The sequence below is a fragment of the Lissotriton helveticus genome, chromosome 11, assembly GCF_964261635.1.
Source record: "Lissotriton helveticus chromosome 11, aLisHel1.1, whole genome shotgun sequence".
Classification (NCBI taxonomy): Eukaryota; Metazoa; Chordata; class Amphibia; order Caudata; family Salamandridae; genus Lissotriton; species Lissotriton helveticus.
Genome location: NC_136072.1, coordinates 229,005,258 through 229,020,546, shown reverse-complemented (window position 1 = coordinate 229,020,546; position 15,289 = coordinate 229,005,258). Strand labels below are relative to the sequence as shown.

Sequence of the window (15,289 nt, the reverse complement as noted above, 5' to 3'; positions counted from 1 at the left end):
GATGCATTTGTCCTCAGCTGTTTTGCGGTGTGCTCTATCACAGAAAAAAACACTCTCAGCATGTTTGTCTTTGTTTTGAAATTGTCCACTGTGCAAATGTTCTCAAACAGTGACAAACCCTAACGCCAAGCGGCCGCTCAAAGAGAGGTTGCTTGGTTATTAACCTTAAGCTAGAGAGGTAAATTGTCTTTGATTTAAAACAAAGTATAACTGTGAAACGTACAATTTTATTCTGTTATTGTTTCAGGTTTAACTATTAACATTTTCAATTCAGTTTTTTTTTGGGGTTTCTCAAATACCTTATCAGGTATTGTTACCTAGGATAAAAAAGGTGAATTATAACAGTAATGTGCATGCTCTTTGTGCAGGGCTTCTGGAATTATCCAACAATGTACAACTAAACAATGAGTGATAATGTGGCACGTTCTGTGGAAGCATTATTTTGCCATTTTGTATTTTAACAAAATTAATGGTATCTGGGCCAATGCTTCACCAGTTTCCAACCTGAATACGTAATCAGTAACTGAAATGTGACCAATTAACTTTACAAGGGACTGTCACTGCACAGCACCATGTAAGCCACTTATTTTTTAGTACGTTAGGATCTATTTGAACTACAAGCACTTTATTTTATTGAATTCTGCAAATTATATAACAGATGGTGGAGTATGCAGCAAGGGCTATAAATTCATACAAGTCACTAACAATTTGCATGAAGGTGAATTAAAAAAAAATGCAAATTTGATTATTGTAGGTGAACACCAAACTTGCACCCGCATCAATAAGTAGTGCTGAAAGTGGGGGAATCTGCGGCTATTAGGCTAGTTTCATGCAAATATTTGCTTGAGGGCGTGCACTGTGAGTTAATGTGTGTTTGTATTACAGCCATAAATGCAATTAGTCCACTTGACAAAACAAGTCTTAAATCTTTTCGATGTGCACACAATGGGGCAACTTAAAATTTCCCACCTGATACACAAAAGACATTTAGTAATAAGTGAGGGTAAAACAGGATTGGGTAACTTTTATGATGTATTCATTCTTTCTCTAACTTTATGTACAGAGATTTATGATATTTGTGAATATTCACCAAAACAAACTCGACCTTGGTGGTAAGGGCACTTAAAAAGTGATACATTACTATATTTTGGCATAGTAGGTAACCCCAGGGTTTACCCTAGGTGTCCCAGAGAGGGGGGGGATGTCAGTTACTTATAAGGATGACCCTTAGAAAATAGGTTTTATTTGACCTGGGGATAGAGAAATTGCACATTTCACTACCCGCATTGTAGTAAAGAGCTTCCCAAAATCAACTTTTGTGCTAGGAGCACTGTGGAGTGAGGATCTACATTATTGTAGCATATCCAGGACCCCTAAAGTCCCAGAGGTGGGGGGTTGTGTAGCTATAAGCGGGGAACTTACTTATAAAAGTTGTTTTATAGGCCTTGGTGTTGGAGAAATTGGACATTTTGTTTTCCCCAGTGTAGATCCCCAGCCACATAGGTTGACTCATATCTATCACTAGGGATTACCCAAAAATTGCATTCAATGACTTAGGAGAATGGTATTGATAATCCAACAATACATTATTGTTAAAATGTATCCTGCAATACACAGAAAGTTATAAGACTTATTTGTGTGTAAGCCAGAATTCAGCCTTCCTGTGGTCTTCCCTGATTGGCCAAAGTTAAGAGGATTAGCCAGGCTGCTTTGATGAAGTCATAACTGGCACCCTAGGGAGAGAGGCTATCTGGTAGGAGAGGGTTCTGCTACACAGGAATGCCAGAGCAGGGGGGAGGGTTCGCAAGGCATGAGCTTCAAAGGAAGAATGGGACAGGCATAGAAGGCCAGGTCCATATACTCCCACTCCCCACTGAACCTAGCCAGATGGCAGGCCTAAGGAAGGAATTTGCAGATTTCAGGGGGAGGAGAGCTATGGAAATGAGCCATACTGGAGATTGGTTTAACTAGTTCTTGCTCCTTTGCTGAGATTTCAGCCATATTACATTTTGGAAGAATAGTGCTTTCTGGGAGACCATTGTGCCACACTTTGGAGGAAGTGGCATGCTCTGGGGTGTGTCCCTGCACCTCATTGGACAGAAGTGCCCTCCTCTTTGACCCCCAGAGAACACTGAATAAGTATCTGAGAGGGGCAGGGCCTCTCAGATCTGCTGCTTGAAACAAAGAGAAGAAGAAGGGTCCATGCTGGAAGTTTGATTTGCACCAACCTGGCCCTGAACTCTGACTGACGGCACCTGCTGCAAATCTGAAGCTACAGCCCTGTGGACCTAATTGGCTTCAAGAGGAATAAAGAGTGAATTCCTGTAAGCTACAGGTTAGAGCTCACCTGGACCATCACTACCAAAAATCCCCAGCCTCAAGTGTGTCCAGTGGATTTGAAAGGGTTTTGTCCATCTGGATTGTGGGAACTGAAGTCCCAAACTTTCAAGGACCCTCTTGAGATTCCAGACCCTAGGAATGTATTTCGGACACTTTGGGACCCCCATAAGAGTTCCAGTAAGAAGTTACAGACGTATGCAGAACTTTGGAGCAACTTTGGAAAAAAGCTCCAGAGGGGGGCTGACTTAACCGCGAGAGGCAAGCCGGCTACCTTCAACCGCGAGCCAGACTTCCCTGCTGGTTCGTCCCAATGAAAAGCTCCAGAGGTCCGACTTCCATAATTTGACCGGGAGCTCCCTGGAAAGTAAGCCGGCAAACGTCACCGAACCAGACTGGTGAAGAGCATCAATGGACCCTGGCAGAAAAAGCTACAGAAAAGTTTCTAAGTCCGAAAGTAAAACTTTGACCTAGGTCTACTGCGAGGGGTGGCTGTGCAAGGCTACATTGCGGACAGCCTAAAACTTTGGTTTGTCCCGGTCTGGCATGATATGATGTCCCAATAGGCTGCTATGTGCTATATTGTGCTAAATATTTTAAAAATCATATCTCCGGTTCCTTACATTGGATTTTTTGTTTTATGTCATGTTAAGATACAAATATTTTCCATTTTTAAAAATTGCTGTTGGATTTTTATTGAGTGTTGTGTCTTATTTTATTACTGAATTTGTGTTTTTAAATGCTTTAAATACCTGCCTCTTAAATTGAGCTTGTCTACTCGCAGCCAAGCTACCAAAGGTTGAGCATGGCAATATTTTTTGGAGACCTATTCTGAGCCCTAGACTGTGTTAGTGGCCTTACTGCCAGTGGTACCACTACTAATAATCCACTTTCCAACAGCCATACTTTCAGCACTACTTATGCCAGGTAAATTGAAATGTAACTTTGCAAGACAGTCATTGTAAATGTCAGTAAATATCCAGGTAGTAGCGTCATTTTGGGCGAACACGTCTGTTGGTTTGCATTTTTTACCAAAATCTGGATTTGCAAATCACCTTTAGGGTTTGTATGCAATTACTGACTTTTTCCCAGGAAAAAAGCTTTGTAAACCCTACTAAATTTTGGTGATACATGCACAGTATATATTATAGAGATATAGACTCAGAAATATGATCACAAGTTATATTTCCATGTGAAAGCCATATGTACATGGGAGAACAGTATTTTATGCATACTATACACGAGTCGTAGGAAAATGTCTGTAAATATCCATCAAGCTGCAAACTATGCAGATGGATAGACATAACTCACAATGCATAGCTCACACTCTAAATCTATGACAGACATCTGCACAATACTATTTAAATAGGTTCTAATCCCTGATTAAAATCATCTTTGCTTCCACTTGAAATGAGAGTAGTTTGTTGAATTTTATTTTACTGCAGGCAATTGAGTCATATCACATACACATTTCCAATCTTCAACAAGCATTGTATTGAAAAAAAATCAATTGAAGGCTTTGAAATCATGACAAATGAAACCAACATTTTACAAATGATTTGAAGTCTCACACATTGATGATTACATCCCTGATCCGACAGTGGTACTATTAAGCACAACAGCTCCATGTCAGGAATGGTAGCCTGTCAAACATGGGCTATTTCTGGTCATTTGGCTCTCTTGCCTATGTAATTTAGACTCACTCCATTGATATCAATCCCAGCAGAACCCAGATGCCTGTTGTAAATTCTGAGCATATCATCATACCTACAGGCATGGAAATGTTAAGGAGAGATCACAGTTTAAGCTTCTTGGTTAGTGCTTAATTTGTTCTTACATTTACAGATTGTGAGCACCGGCATTCTTTTTTGGGGATCAGGGCTTATTGGTCATTATTAGACTTTGGCCCGGAGCAAGAGAGACAGAGACGCAGAAGAGGGATCAAAAAGGAAGAGAAAGATAGGAAACAGTGACAATTGTAAAAGCAGAGATGAAAAATATCTGTAAGAAGGAAATTAAAAGAGTGGAAGTGCAGGTTGGTGGAGTAAAGAGGCATGCTGTGGAATAAGGACTAGGCAGATCGATATTCAGTAACCCCGGCATTCTACGGCACTGGCAGCAAGCTCCTAATAACATCTTTGGGTCCTGCATGTAATTTTTTCTAATTAAGCAATGTCTTCAATTATTTGCATGGCTGAGCACACATAATTTATATTAGAACATTGGAATGTTGGGAGCTCCCTTGAGAACAATGGAGTGCCCTTGGCTTCTAATGGTCGACAGAAGCCCAGAGCCCCAACATTCCAATGTTGTTTTTCACTGCTGTTGCTGTAAACAAACTCCTCATGGAGCCCAAGGGGATTCCAATCCACTCGGGCTCCACAAGGCCTTTGTTTTATTTGTTAGAACATTCTGCTCTTGAGTGGTGGAATGTTCTAATAGCCTTATAGCTGGGCTATACTGGCATTAAAGTCCTGCTCCCTTGTTAAAGGCCTTTGCCTTTTGCTTGGCCCTTTAACACTGGAGTGGGCCTTTAATAGCATGTATAGCCCGCTATGGCAGAGTTTAAGGCTATAATAGAAGTTTGATCACCTAGGTACTCAGGTAGGTTTATGTATATATTTGGAGGATTTCTATAGCACAGATTTGGACCTAATGGGTTTCCTCACATTTAACCTATTTCAGAATAACTACACGATACTATGGCAAAATAATTTAGAAGTGATAGCAATAGCAGTGGAAGGTGATTGGGGAAGAACATTATGGCATAACGCATGAATTGGTGGTAGTGACAGGGGAACTAAAGGACAAAAAAATTGTAAAACTAAGTTATTCATGATCTTGATGACTGGATGAGCCTATCATCGGGCTGGAAAGAAGAGCTGTTGATTGGCAACTTAAATGATCATTGTTAGACCTGGCTTTTTCAGCAGGTTTATCCCCAGACTTTTTGCTTTCGAACCTCCTGTTTTTTACCTTGTTTTGGTTGTTTTTTTTACTCTGGGCACTTTACCACTGCTGATCAGTGCTAAAGTGCATATGCTCTCCCTGTAAATTGTGTTTATGGATTTGTGATTCCATGATTGGCGTATTTGATTTACTAATAAGTCCCTAGTACAGTGCACTGTGTGTGCCCAAGGCCTGTAAAGCAAATGCTGCTAGTGGGCCTGCAGCACTGATTGTGCCACCCAGCTGAAGGAGAAGTACTGCCCCTTTGCTGTGTGAGGTCTGGGGTTGGTCTGCAGTGGCTGTTTCTGTCAAGGAGAGGACAAATACTTTGCTGTGTGTTGTGTACCCTGCTTGAAGAAGATCTCCAATGGCTTAAAGTAGAGCTTGCCTCCTGTTCTGAAGCCTCAAGGACACAAAGACGTCACCACTAGCTGTCCTGAACTTCCTTGCTGGGTTTTGACCTGTGGCTGAGTTGGGCCTCTGGAGGTTATTCCTGCTGTTAGGAGCTGGAAAAGAGACGCAACTACCAGAAGCACGACCCATCCGCATCAGTGTCTGATGCATCGCCCCAGTGCAGCCGAAGAAACCGAATTAGCGCCTGCCTGCGGCTGGAGAAATCATCGCACGTCGAATCGTGTGCACCAATCACCGAAGTCCGAGATCACTGCACTGATTCGGACGTAGGCCCTGCTGTGCGGCTGCAAGAACCAGAGCATCGTGGGACTGTGCCTAGAGAGATCAATGCAGCACCGTTGCGCCGCATTGAGAACCGACACATCCTAATCCCCACGTATCGCACCAAGGGGGCAAAGTCTACAAGAACGCCGGGGAGCAGTAAGAAACCGACACATCACCTCCCCTTCAGTAAGGAACTGATGCATCACCTACCAAAAGTGGCAGTAAGGAACCAACGTATCACCTCCTCTGGAGTAAGGAATCAACACATCACCTTCTCATCCAAGGTACTTTGTGTTGAAAGTGTCGCATCTATAGTTTGCTATGGACAGAACTGTTTTTACCTTCTAAAAGTCATATTTTGATTATTGTATTGTGAATTTTAGTCGTTTTGGTCTTGTTTGGTTTAGATAAAGATTACTTATTTTTCTACACTGGAGTGGTGTCCATTTGTAGTGTGTACACTGTATTACTGTATGTGTGCACAAATGCTTTACACACTGCATCTGAGAGAAGCCTGTCTGCATGTACCAAGCTACCAAGGGGGTGAGCAGGGGTTATTTTAGAAGTCTTCTTCCCTTACCCTGACTCGGAAGAAGGGTCCCTCTTGGACAAAAGTGCAAACCATTGCCAACTAGAGACCCCCATTTCTAACAATTGTTCAGCAGAATTTTGTGAAATGAAGCTCTATCAGTGGGTACAACCCTCTGGACATAACTTCCTCTTTCAAGAATTGTTTCACGGCAGAGACACTACTATATGGTTGGTACAGAGAGAATTAAGAGTACTGACAATCAAAAAGAATGGTGGAAGTGCCAGTACATGTCTATTTGTCAGGATAAACATGGAGGTTTAAAAAAGTTTCAGAAGAGAGAACAATGGATAAGGTCCAGACAGGATTGGTTGTTTTTGTTTTTCTTTCATTCTGTCCCCCTACATAGGCCTGATAACATATCCTGTAGTAAATTGAAATATAGATCATGTTAATTTGTGAATTGTATCCTGTTACTGCATGCTAGAGTTAATAGTTTTGTGGCAAATGCTGCATGTCCACAATCTTCCAGGTAAATTTCAAGTCAGAGCTGCTGACATTTACTGGGTGCAAATGTAAAGTAAATACTGGGATATTTGGGTTTTGGTGCAAAAAGCACCAACATCTGCATGTTATGCACCATTTTCAAGTCAAACGCTGATTAGGCTACATTTACCTCATGGAAAAAATTTCAAACACCTCTTTGCCGGATTTTATGGTGTGCAATATTTTTGGCCTCTGACAATGGTAACTCAGAATTGAGGCATAAATATAGTAATGAGGCTGGCGCGGATGCCCGTTAATTCCCCATCTTTACTGCATGACGAAAAGGTGACACCCCCAGTAGCCATGGTGCCGCCATTTACGCAACTGTATGTGCTTAAGATAAAGGGTTAAATACATCCTTGCTCTTGTTTGGAGATGAAAAATAAGAGAGACATTATTAACAAGGCAGCAAACTCCATCTGACATCAGGAAATAGAAAAGAACGAGGCATAATATCCAGACATAGCATTGAGTGGAAGTTCAGGTTGCTAAAATCAGAGCCAATAATAGTAACGATCCAAGAATCTTCCTCTTGTGATTGCTTCCATTTTTATGACTTAAACAATAACTGGCATGATAGAATAGGACACTGCTTCTTCTTGGATTGGGAATGTTGGATAACAACTTATGGACAGACCACCTTCTTAGAAAGGGCTGTTTATAAGTTCCATGGCATTCATTTGGCAATGAAAAAGCTCAAGTTTTACAGCATTCAAACCATGATGACTTCTGCAGTCCACCCACTGCCCTTTATGAACAGTCTCCGGGTGGCTCATGGATACTTGGCCAGGTGACTGAGAGGACACCGGAAAACTCTAGACAGAGATAACACTGACCCATGTACATGGCATCCAAAGACATGGTGATAGCCCATGTGTGGAGTCCTTGGAGTTATCTCCTTCCTCCTCTGAACACATGACATCTCTAGTAAGCTCTTGAAGCTGCTCTTGGCTCTGTCTTATCTCGGCACAGATGTAATAAAAGACTCAAATGAGAACTAAGGGGCATATTAGCAAGAACCTTGTTAAAATTATCGCAGTTTTAGTGGCAGGAAACTGCCGCTAAAACGGTGATAATGGACTTGCTAATATGCGTTATAGAATCCCAATGGAAACCCAGGTTAGATGTGCAGGACATCCTGCCACTAAAACACTAAAACACTAAAAAGTGGCCCCTTGCGCCACTTTTGCATCATTTTTCCCATGTTAAAAAATAACGCAAAAGTGGTGCAAGGGGCTTGTAAATCTGCCCCTAATTGTTTTTTTCCTGCGTGAATTCTGTTAATGATTCATAAGCAAATTCTGAAGCAAACACCCGTTTGTACTCGTATCTTGAATGACTGTATTTGGCCCTACTTCCAAGTAATTTGGTAATCGAGTCAGATTTCCAGCAATCGATTGATAATCTCTAGAAGCAAGATCTCCCTCCCCTCCAATTATAAGATTTTATAACTGAAATCTGTGTTTTTGCACCAATTTCCAGAGTGAAGGGAGCACCACAAAGTTGTGAGCAGGGATGTTGGCATAATTTTATGCAAGACAAGTTCTATAGTACATCACTTACCACTCCCTGTTTCCGAACTCTGCTATCTGCAGTTCATGCATTCAAAGAATTTCCATATTGAGTGAACACACGGTAGACAGTGCAATGTCTTGGAAACAGAAACACATCTATGTGGCGGCAAACACTTTCAGGGTGTAGTTAAGTTGATTCCCGATTCACATTTTACCAAGTTTGACCTGGAAGTTTGTGAAGGGACAATTCCAGATGTAGGAATATGCTGCATAACACGTAGTCCTAATTCAGGCAGGATCTCTGATTACTTGCCACAATGGATGTACGGAAATTCTCAAAATAACTAATTCTGCACCTGAGATTATCAATAGTGTGAGGTTCAATTACAGGGATCTTGGGGCCATATGTTTGAACACATTTTTCCATAGACACAGAATGGATAAAGCCCTTTGATACATCTTGCCCTTGGTATGGTGCATGAATGCAGAATTTAGGTGCCATTCTAAGGAGCTTATTTACAAGGCCCTTGCGCACCAGGAAGTCACTTTTTCCCATACTAAAAGTCACATGGGTTTGTAAATAATCCTCTAATTGTTCGTGAGGAAGAGGTAACAACCATAGGTATTCACATTTGATGAATCTAATGCAATTCTCACTTTTACACTGTCTAAGTCAGTAATCTTTTAAGGATTGCGTGGGCCCTGGGCCGATTGTATTTTGGGAGCCCATGTTCCAAAACAGCTTTGATTTTATGATCCAGTTTCAGCTCTTTTGTGCCCTCTTTGGTCAGGTCCCTGACAGTCACAGGCACACTGATCCAAATACTAAATCTGTTTACATCTAATATTCGGAGATAGTAACGTGTTTTTTTTCAATATTATAATACAGCAGCTGCCCCCTAATAAGTTTGCAAATATTCTTGGTGACTCCTTCAATTACTCATATTTTAGGTCCTGTTTGGATTTAAAACAAACTCTTTTTATGGATGTTGCATGATATTGAAAAACATAAACATTGATCTGTAAAATGTCAGTAATAGACACCCAATCATCACCAACATTAAAATAAATGAAAGGAAAGTGGTATTTAAAACAGTCTGTTTAAGCATTGTTCAAGGTCATCAGGGCAAGACTCACTACAGAACAGGGCAGACTCTATCAGGGGACCCCCAGAAAGTCTGGGGCCCCTAGGCCAGGGCCCACGTTTGCCGTGCCTAAAAATCTCTCTGTCTAAAGTGGAGAGATTCCATCAGGTTTAACGGGATAAAGTGTGTCCACGGACACCCGCTATGCAGTATTACCGAATATTTCTGAATTCTAATTCTAAGAGAAATCCCGGTTTCTGCCCCAATTGTAATCAATGATATTCTCATTAAGATGGCACTAGACCCACATGATGAAAGGCACCTAATTTGCGCTGTTAATTAGTGCACCTGCACAAATGCGTTTGGTAAAAAAAGAAAAATATATACTTTATAATCAGAATGCAACTCTTTAATTGATAATTGTTACAAGAGATGCACCGTGCTTTAAGATTAACTATGATTTATATGCTTAACCTGGACTCAGCCTCTGCTAAACCCATTACGACTTTTCCTGTGCTTAGTCTGTAAAAAGCAGTTGTAATTCGGCAAACAAATAAACAATTGAATGCTGAAGTACGAAACTTTTAGCTGACTAAGAGAAAATCTTACTTAAATAAAAGTAGGTTATCTTCCTTAAGGATTCCGGCTGTTGCACAAGTCATCCTTGCAAATCAAGCACTGTTTTTAATATGGAGCTGGCAGGAGCTCAAAACCCCCCACAAATGCACCATTTCAAAGAAATAAATCCAATTTATGCCACTTAGGGGCATATGTACAAGCCCCTATCGCCACGGGAACGTCACTTTTTGTGACGGTCTCGTGGCGAAATGGGCCTAGCCTTATGTACAAGGCAGCGTCAAGTCACTTAATGGGGCTTAACGCTGCCTTGTACATAAGGCACCCTTTCACGCTAATTTAGAGTGGAAGGGGCGTGCAGTGGGTGTTGTGGTTGGCATTCCACCGCAACACCCATTGTATTTGACGCTGCCGCCTATGTACAAGGATGGCGTACATAGTAGGCAGCACCAAAATTAAGACCAGGAAAATCCTGGTCTTAAATTGGCGAAACGGGAAGAAATGAATTATTTCTCCCTGTTTTTGCTTTTTCTGTGTGTGTTGCCTTGTGCAGCATACATGGAAAAAGCTAAATGCCATGGTTTGTTTATTTACAGGAAGGTGTCCCTTCCTGTACATGAACAAACGTTTAAAAAAAATGCCATTTTGTAACTTTCATGTGTGCTGCACGAAACAACACACATGAAAGTTACAAAATGGCAATAGGATTGTTCGTGTGTAGGAAGGGACAATCCTCCCCTGCACACAGACACACTTGCACTCTGGTGCAAGGGTGCCTGCGTTGGCGCTAAGTTGTTAAACTTAGCTCCATCGCAGGGGGAAACGCAAGGCTGCAGCACATTCTTGTAAATATGGTGCAGCCCTGCGTTTATGTAGAAGCGGAGCATGTCGTTAAGCCAAGGAGGCTTTCGACATGCTTCGCCACTTCACTGTACATATCCCCCTAGGTGTAATCTATTTTATTTGGCATCTTGTGTCAAAGCGAAGAGCAAGCAGAGAAAAAACAGTTGAATTACCATCACTGCGGCGGCCATTTTGGGTAGGGCTCAAATGCTCTTTATCAAAGTCATCTACACCGAGAACCTGTGATTGCCATTCAATCCAAAGGCAAGGGAGAGAAGAAGTCATGTTATACTATTAGTGGTGCTCAACAGCTCAATTTGCCATTAACCTCTCATCTATAAACATGGCAATAACATTTGTGTTGCTGAACGTCTCTCTTAAATCGTGGCACTCTTTAAAAGTAAATACACGGTGGTGGAGCTGTAGTGATCTCTGTCAGTTCCAATCAATAACGTTACCATCCAGGGTGTGTTCGTCATACTTAGCCATTGCCCCTTATTAAAGAGACTTCTGTACAGAGAATAAACGGGAGCTCATTCATAACTTCAAACAACGTTTCTTGTACTCATTACTGTTAATATACAATTTTTGTGCATATCGAATGGTTATAAATTAACACTGTTCATAATAATCCAATCTGCCCATTATCTTGAGAACAAAACATAGCCACTCGTTTCCAAATGAATAAAATGGTGGGGACACAGTTGTAAGGTGGGAGCCACTACATCCAGCAACGTTTGTAACATATAGCCTGGGGCATAATTTATCCCATGCATAATTTGCATGGTGTGAGTCATGCTATACACCATATGTAGTGCCGAATATCTGGCTTGTCCGCTATTAGGACCTAATGTGGACAGGTCTATGACTTGATGGAAAAAGGGTGCACAAATGAAGCTTTGTTCTTCAATCTGGGGAGTCCGCCCTTACAAACACAACAAACTGCTGCCATTCGTCATGTGCTGAACTGAAATGTAATAACAGTTGCACTCCTGACTAAATTAAGCTAGGACTTTAATAATACATTTGTTTTTATATAGCATAAAACCCTCACTTCTGTTGTTTCTAAGCGCTGCAAAAAAACACAAAAACGTTACTAGTATCCGAATTTATGGTAATCAGTTTACCCATCTAGATCATCTAAGGAGTTTGTTGTTTTGGCCCAAGTTATACAAAATCTCACAATAAGAATTCTTGCTTTATTATTATTGGGTATAAATGTACAATAAACCACAGTGTCTGGAATGGAGGTCTTTTATAAGACATGTTTCTTCAACAGTAATGCAGTTCATGTACGTACTTGCACGTAAAACACCTATGGCTAGCCTTATGAAATATGGTTAATGCGCTGCCTAAATGGCTCTAAAAAAGGAAATGCATATCTATACCTCTAAAAAGGGTAAATTATTGAATTTTGAAACATTGTTTCTTTTTACATCACAAGTAGAAACCACTTTGTTTCTTTCAGCTGTTCTGATCATCTTCTTCTCGTTTTCTATAAGCTTTATTTAACACTTGTATCTCTTCCTGGTACCCATCTCTGTCCTGATGCTGTCTTTTACTGTTGCGACGGTGAGCTTCAACAGTATCCGGGATTGATATGTTGATGTCGCTTTCGTGGTTATTGGTGGGGATAAAGAGAGAATAGGAGGCGGTTTCACCTAAGTCGCAGGAGACAAATCTATTTTCCTTGCGGGAGTAGCGCAAGGAGGGGGATCTGGCTTGGGTGGAGGACTGGCTAATATTGCTGATGATTGACACAGTGTCCATGGCCTCTTCATTGTCACAAATTTCAAGGACTTCCAGATGAATTTTAACATTTGTGTCCAGAAATTTGTTTGGGGAGTCCTCAATATTTGGCTCGTGGCCAACACTCTTTGATCGATAGACTTCAATCTTCTTGGAAGGGCTGACTTTCTGGCCTTCTCTGCTCACTTCGTACGTTGACAGAGAGAGGGTCTTCCCAGTGGGAGCGTGGAGCGACACCGTCCCTTGGAACGCACAGATTGGTATGGCCAGGGCGCCCCCAGAGCGCTGCAAAAAAAACAGAAAAGAAAACAGTGGCTTTAGAAACACAACATCATTTCTAGCAAAGCTGGTTAACTCAGTCATATTCCATAGGGAGGTATTGATTCAAGACATGCACTGCCCTCTAAGAGCCTGATCATAAGTGTCATTGTAATTCCGCTTTGGGCAGAAACATGAGTGGTGGGAGAACCTTATATTCAAGTTTTTCCCATGCTCATTCCGCCAGAAAACAAAAACTGGAAAATGTCAGTTGGAAAAAAGCACATGGAACATGTTGGAAAACCTCTCAGGAATCAGTGAACAATCTCCAATTCCAGCAGTAATTCCCTATTTCTAAGGGAAAACTCAGAACACTGAGGTCATTCATTTTCCTGGAATTACAGTAGCAACTTCAGGTAGAGAACTAACAATGGTGTTTTCTCACTCCACTGATCATGGGAGGCTAAACGCCCTACACTGGATCAAAGGCAAAATAATGAAATAGACAAAAAATAAAATATGTGTAGTGTACTATCACAGTGTCAGTTAGTATGGTGGCTCTTAAACATAAGTCAATAATCAAGGTGGGTCATCTTGCCATAAAACAAAATCCAGAGGAGAAAATACCATTAATGATTAATTAACACTTTATAATTGACTGTTAGTGTTGAGTGAGCAATGGCAATTTTCTCTGTCCACATTGCAACAAGATACATTCATTAGGATTGCAATATTTGAAATCATGGACTAAATTAACAAGAATATCAGGCATTTCTCTTGATTTGCATTATTTTTTAAAGACATTGAGTGAAAACATCATTATTATGCGGAGCACATCTTTTCAACATGGGCATATTTTTTTGTTTGCTGTTCGCTCATGTGAGAGAATTTTTTTCGTTGACAATGTTAAGATTAAGACAACCATAACCGTCAGGAGCACTGACACGCTCTTGCACTTAGTTTCTGTTTTGTGCAAAAGTGCTCAATAGTAGTACAAATCTCCTATATAAGCCCTTAGATTAGTATTATAATCATAGTGAGATATATCTCGGGATCTTCTGGCTTTGAGCAAGCAGATCCCAAGATATATTCCTGGATTCATTCCTGGACAATTTTGATACTCCAAGCAATTATGGATCAGACATATATTGAGCCTTATTCAGTATATATGTGGCCAGTTTGTAAACACAAAATGTTGCACCGCAAAGCATCAGTGCTTAATTTGAGTAGGTGCTTGCCAGGGAATCAGCTCAGAGCACAAGGACATAATTGATGCCCTTTTATTCATTTTTGCATTGATGATATTGTAGCCATATAGTTGTACACTTTACATGAAAATACACCTGTTTGAGCAGATTTCCTAATGCGAGAGGCTCACACACAATTATATTTCAAGAATGACTCTGCTATCCCCGTGAAGTCACAGCGGCACCAATGGCGCACAAGAGCTCTCTGAGGTCCTGCCATAGCACTAAGCAGTTTGAGCAAATGTCTCCCCACCATTAAATGATTTGAAGCTAAGTGGGCCAAGCCTGCATTATAGTTCAAGCGCGCCTTCTGCTGAACACATACTCATGTGAGATTCACTTGCCTGTCTGAACCTAGTGTGGTCAAGTTTAGGATTAGAACCCCAGCCAAAATCAACAGACGCGCTCCCGTTCTCCCACAGCAGGCCAGTCATCTGTTCAGACATGCTTTTTGAATTGAATTCTTGTACATATAGCAAAATTTAAGGAGAAATAGAACTGAGATCAAGGAATGGAACAGAATTTGTGTCACTAGTGGTTGCTGCAGGCATGCCAGCAGGGGGCAGCAGCCTCCATTAAAATCTATGCGCCCTGGCACTTAAAACTTAAAAAAAATATATAAATTAAGCTGGCAGTCCTCAGCTTTGAGATCCCCGTCCTGCACTGCTTTGACTTCCTTTAACTGCCTGCATAGTGTCGAATGGCTTTTTTTCCTTCTCTTTTCTTAGGATGTTGCTGTCTTTTTTCCAGGCGTGGAACAGCCACTGTTTTAACAAAAGCGTCAGGGACTGAAGGACAGCGAGTGCCATCGAGGAGGGCATGGACTCCAAAAGCTCTTCTTTCAACCATTTATTTGCTAGATGAGGATGCCATTCGGAGGCCCATCTCTACAGACATCACTCTCAACTTCGGAGTGGTCCCAAGAGGTCTTTGAGTGAAATCCACTCAAGGGCTCTGTGCATGAGCCAGGCTACTTTC

At 41.3% G+C, this 15,289-nt stretch overlaps 1 protein-coding gene across 1 annotated transcript in view; it reads right to left on the bottom strand.

The window, feature by feature from the left end:
• Nucleotides 1–12,113: 12,113 nt before the first annotated feature.
• GPR149 (G protein-coupled receptor 149) overlaps nt 12,114–15,289 on the bottom strand; it is a 437,142-nt gene continuing 433,966 nt past the window's right edge. Inside the window, exon 4 of the mRNA XM_078666303.1 lies at nt 12,114–13,091. Within this exon, the coding sequence (XP_078522429.1) occupies nt 12,522–13,091 (570 nt within the window). The 3' untranslated portion in view covers nt 12,114–12,521. The remainder of the gene's footprint in view (nt 13,092–15,289) is intronic.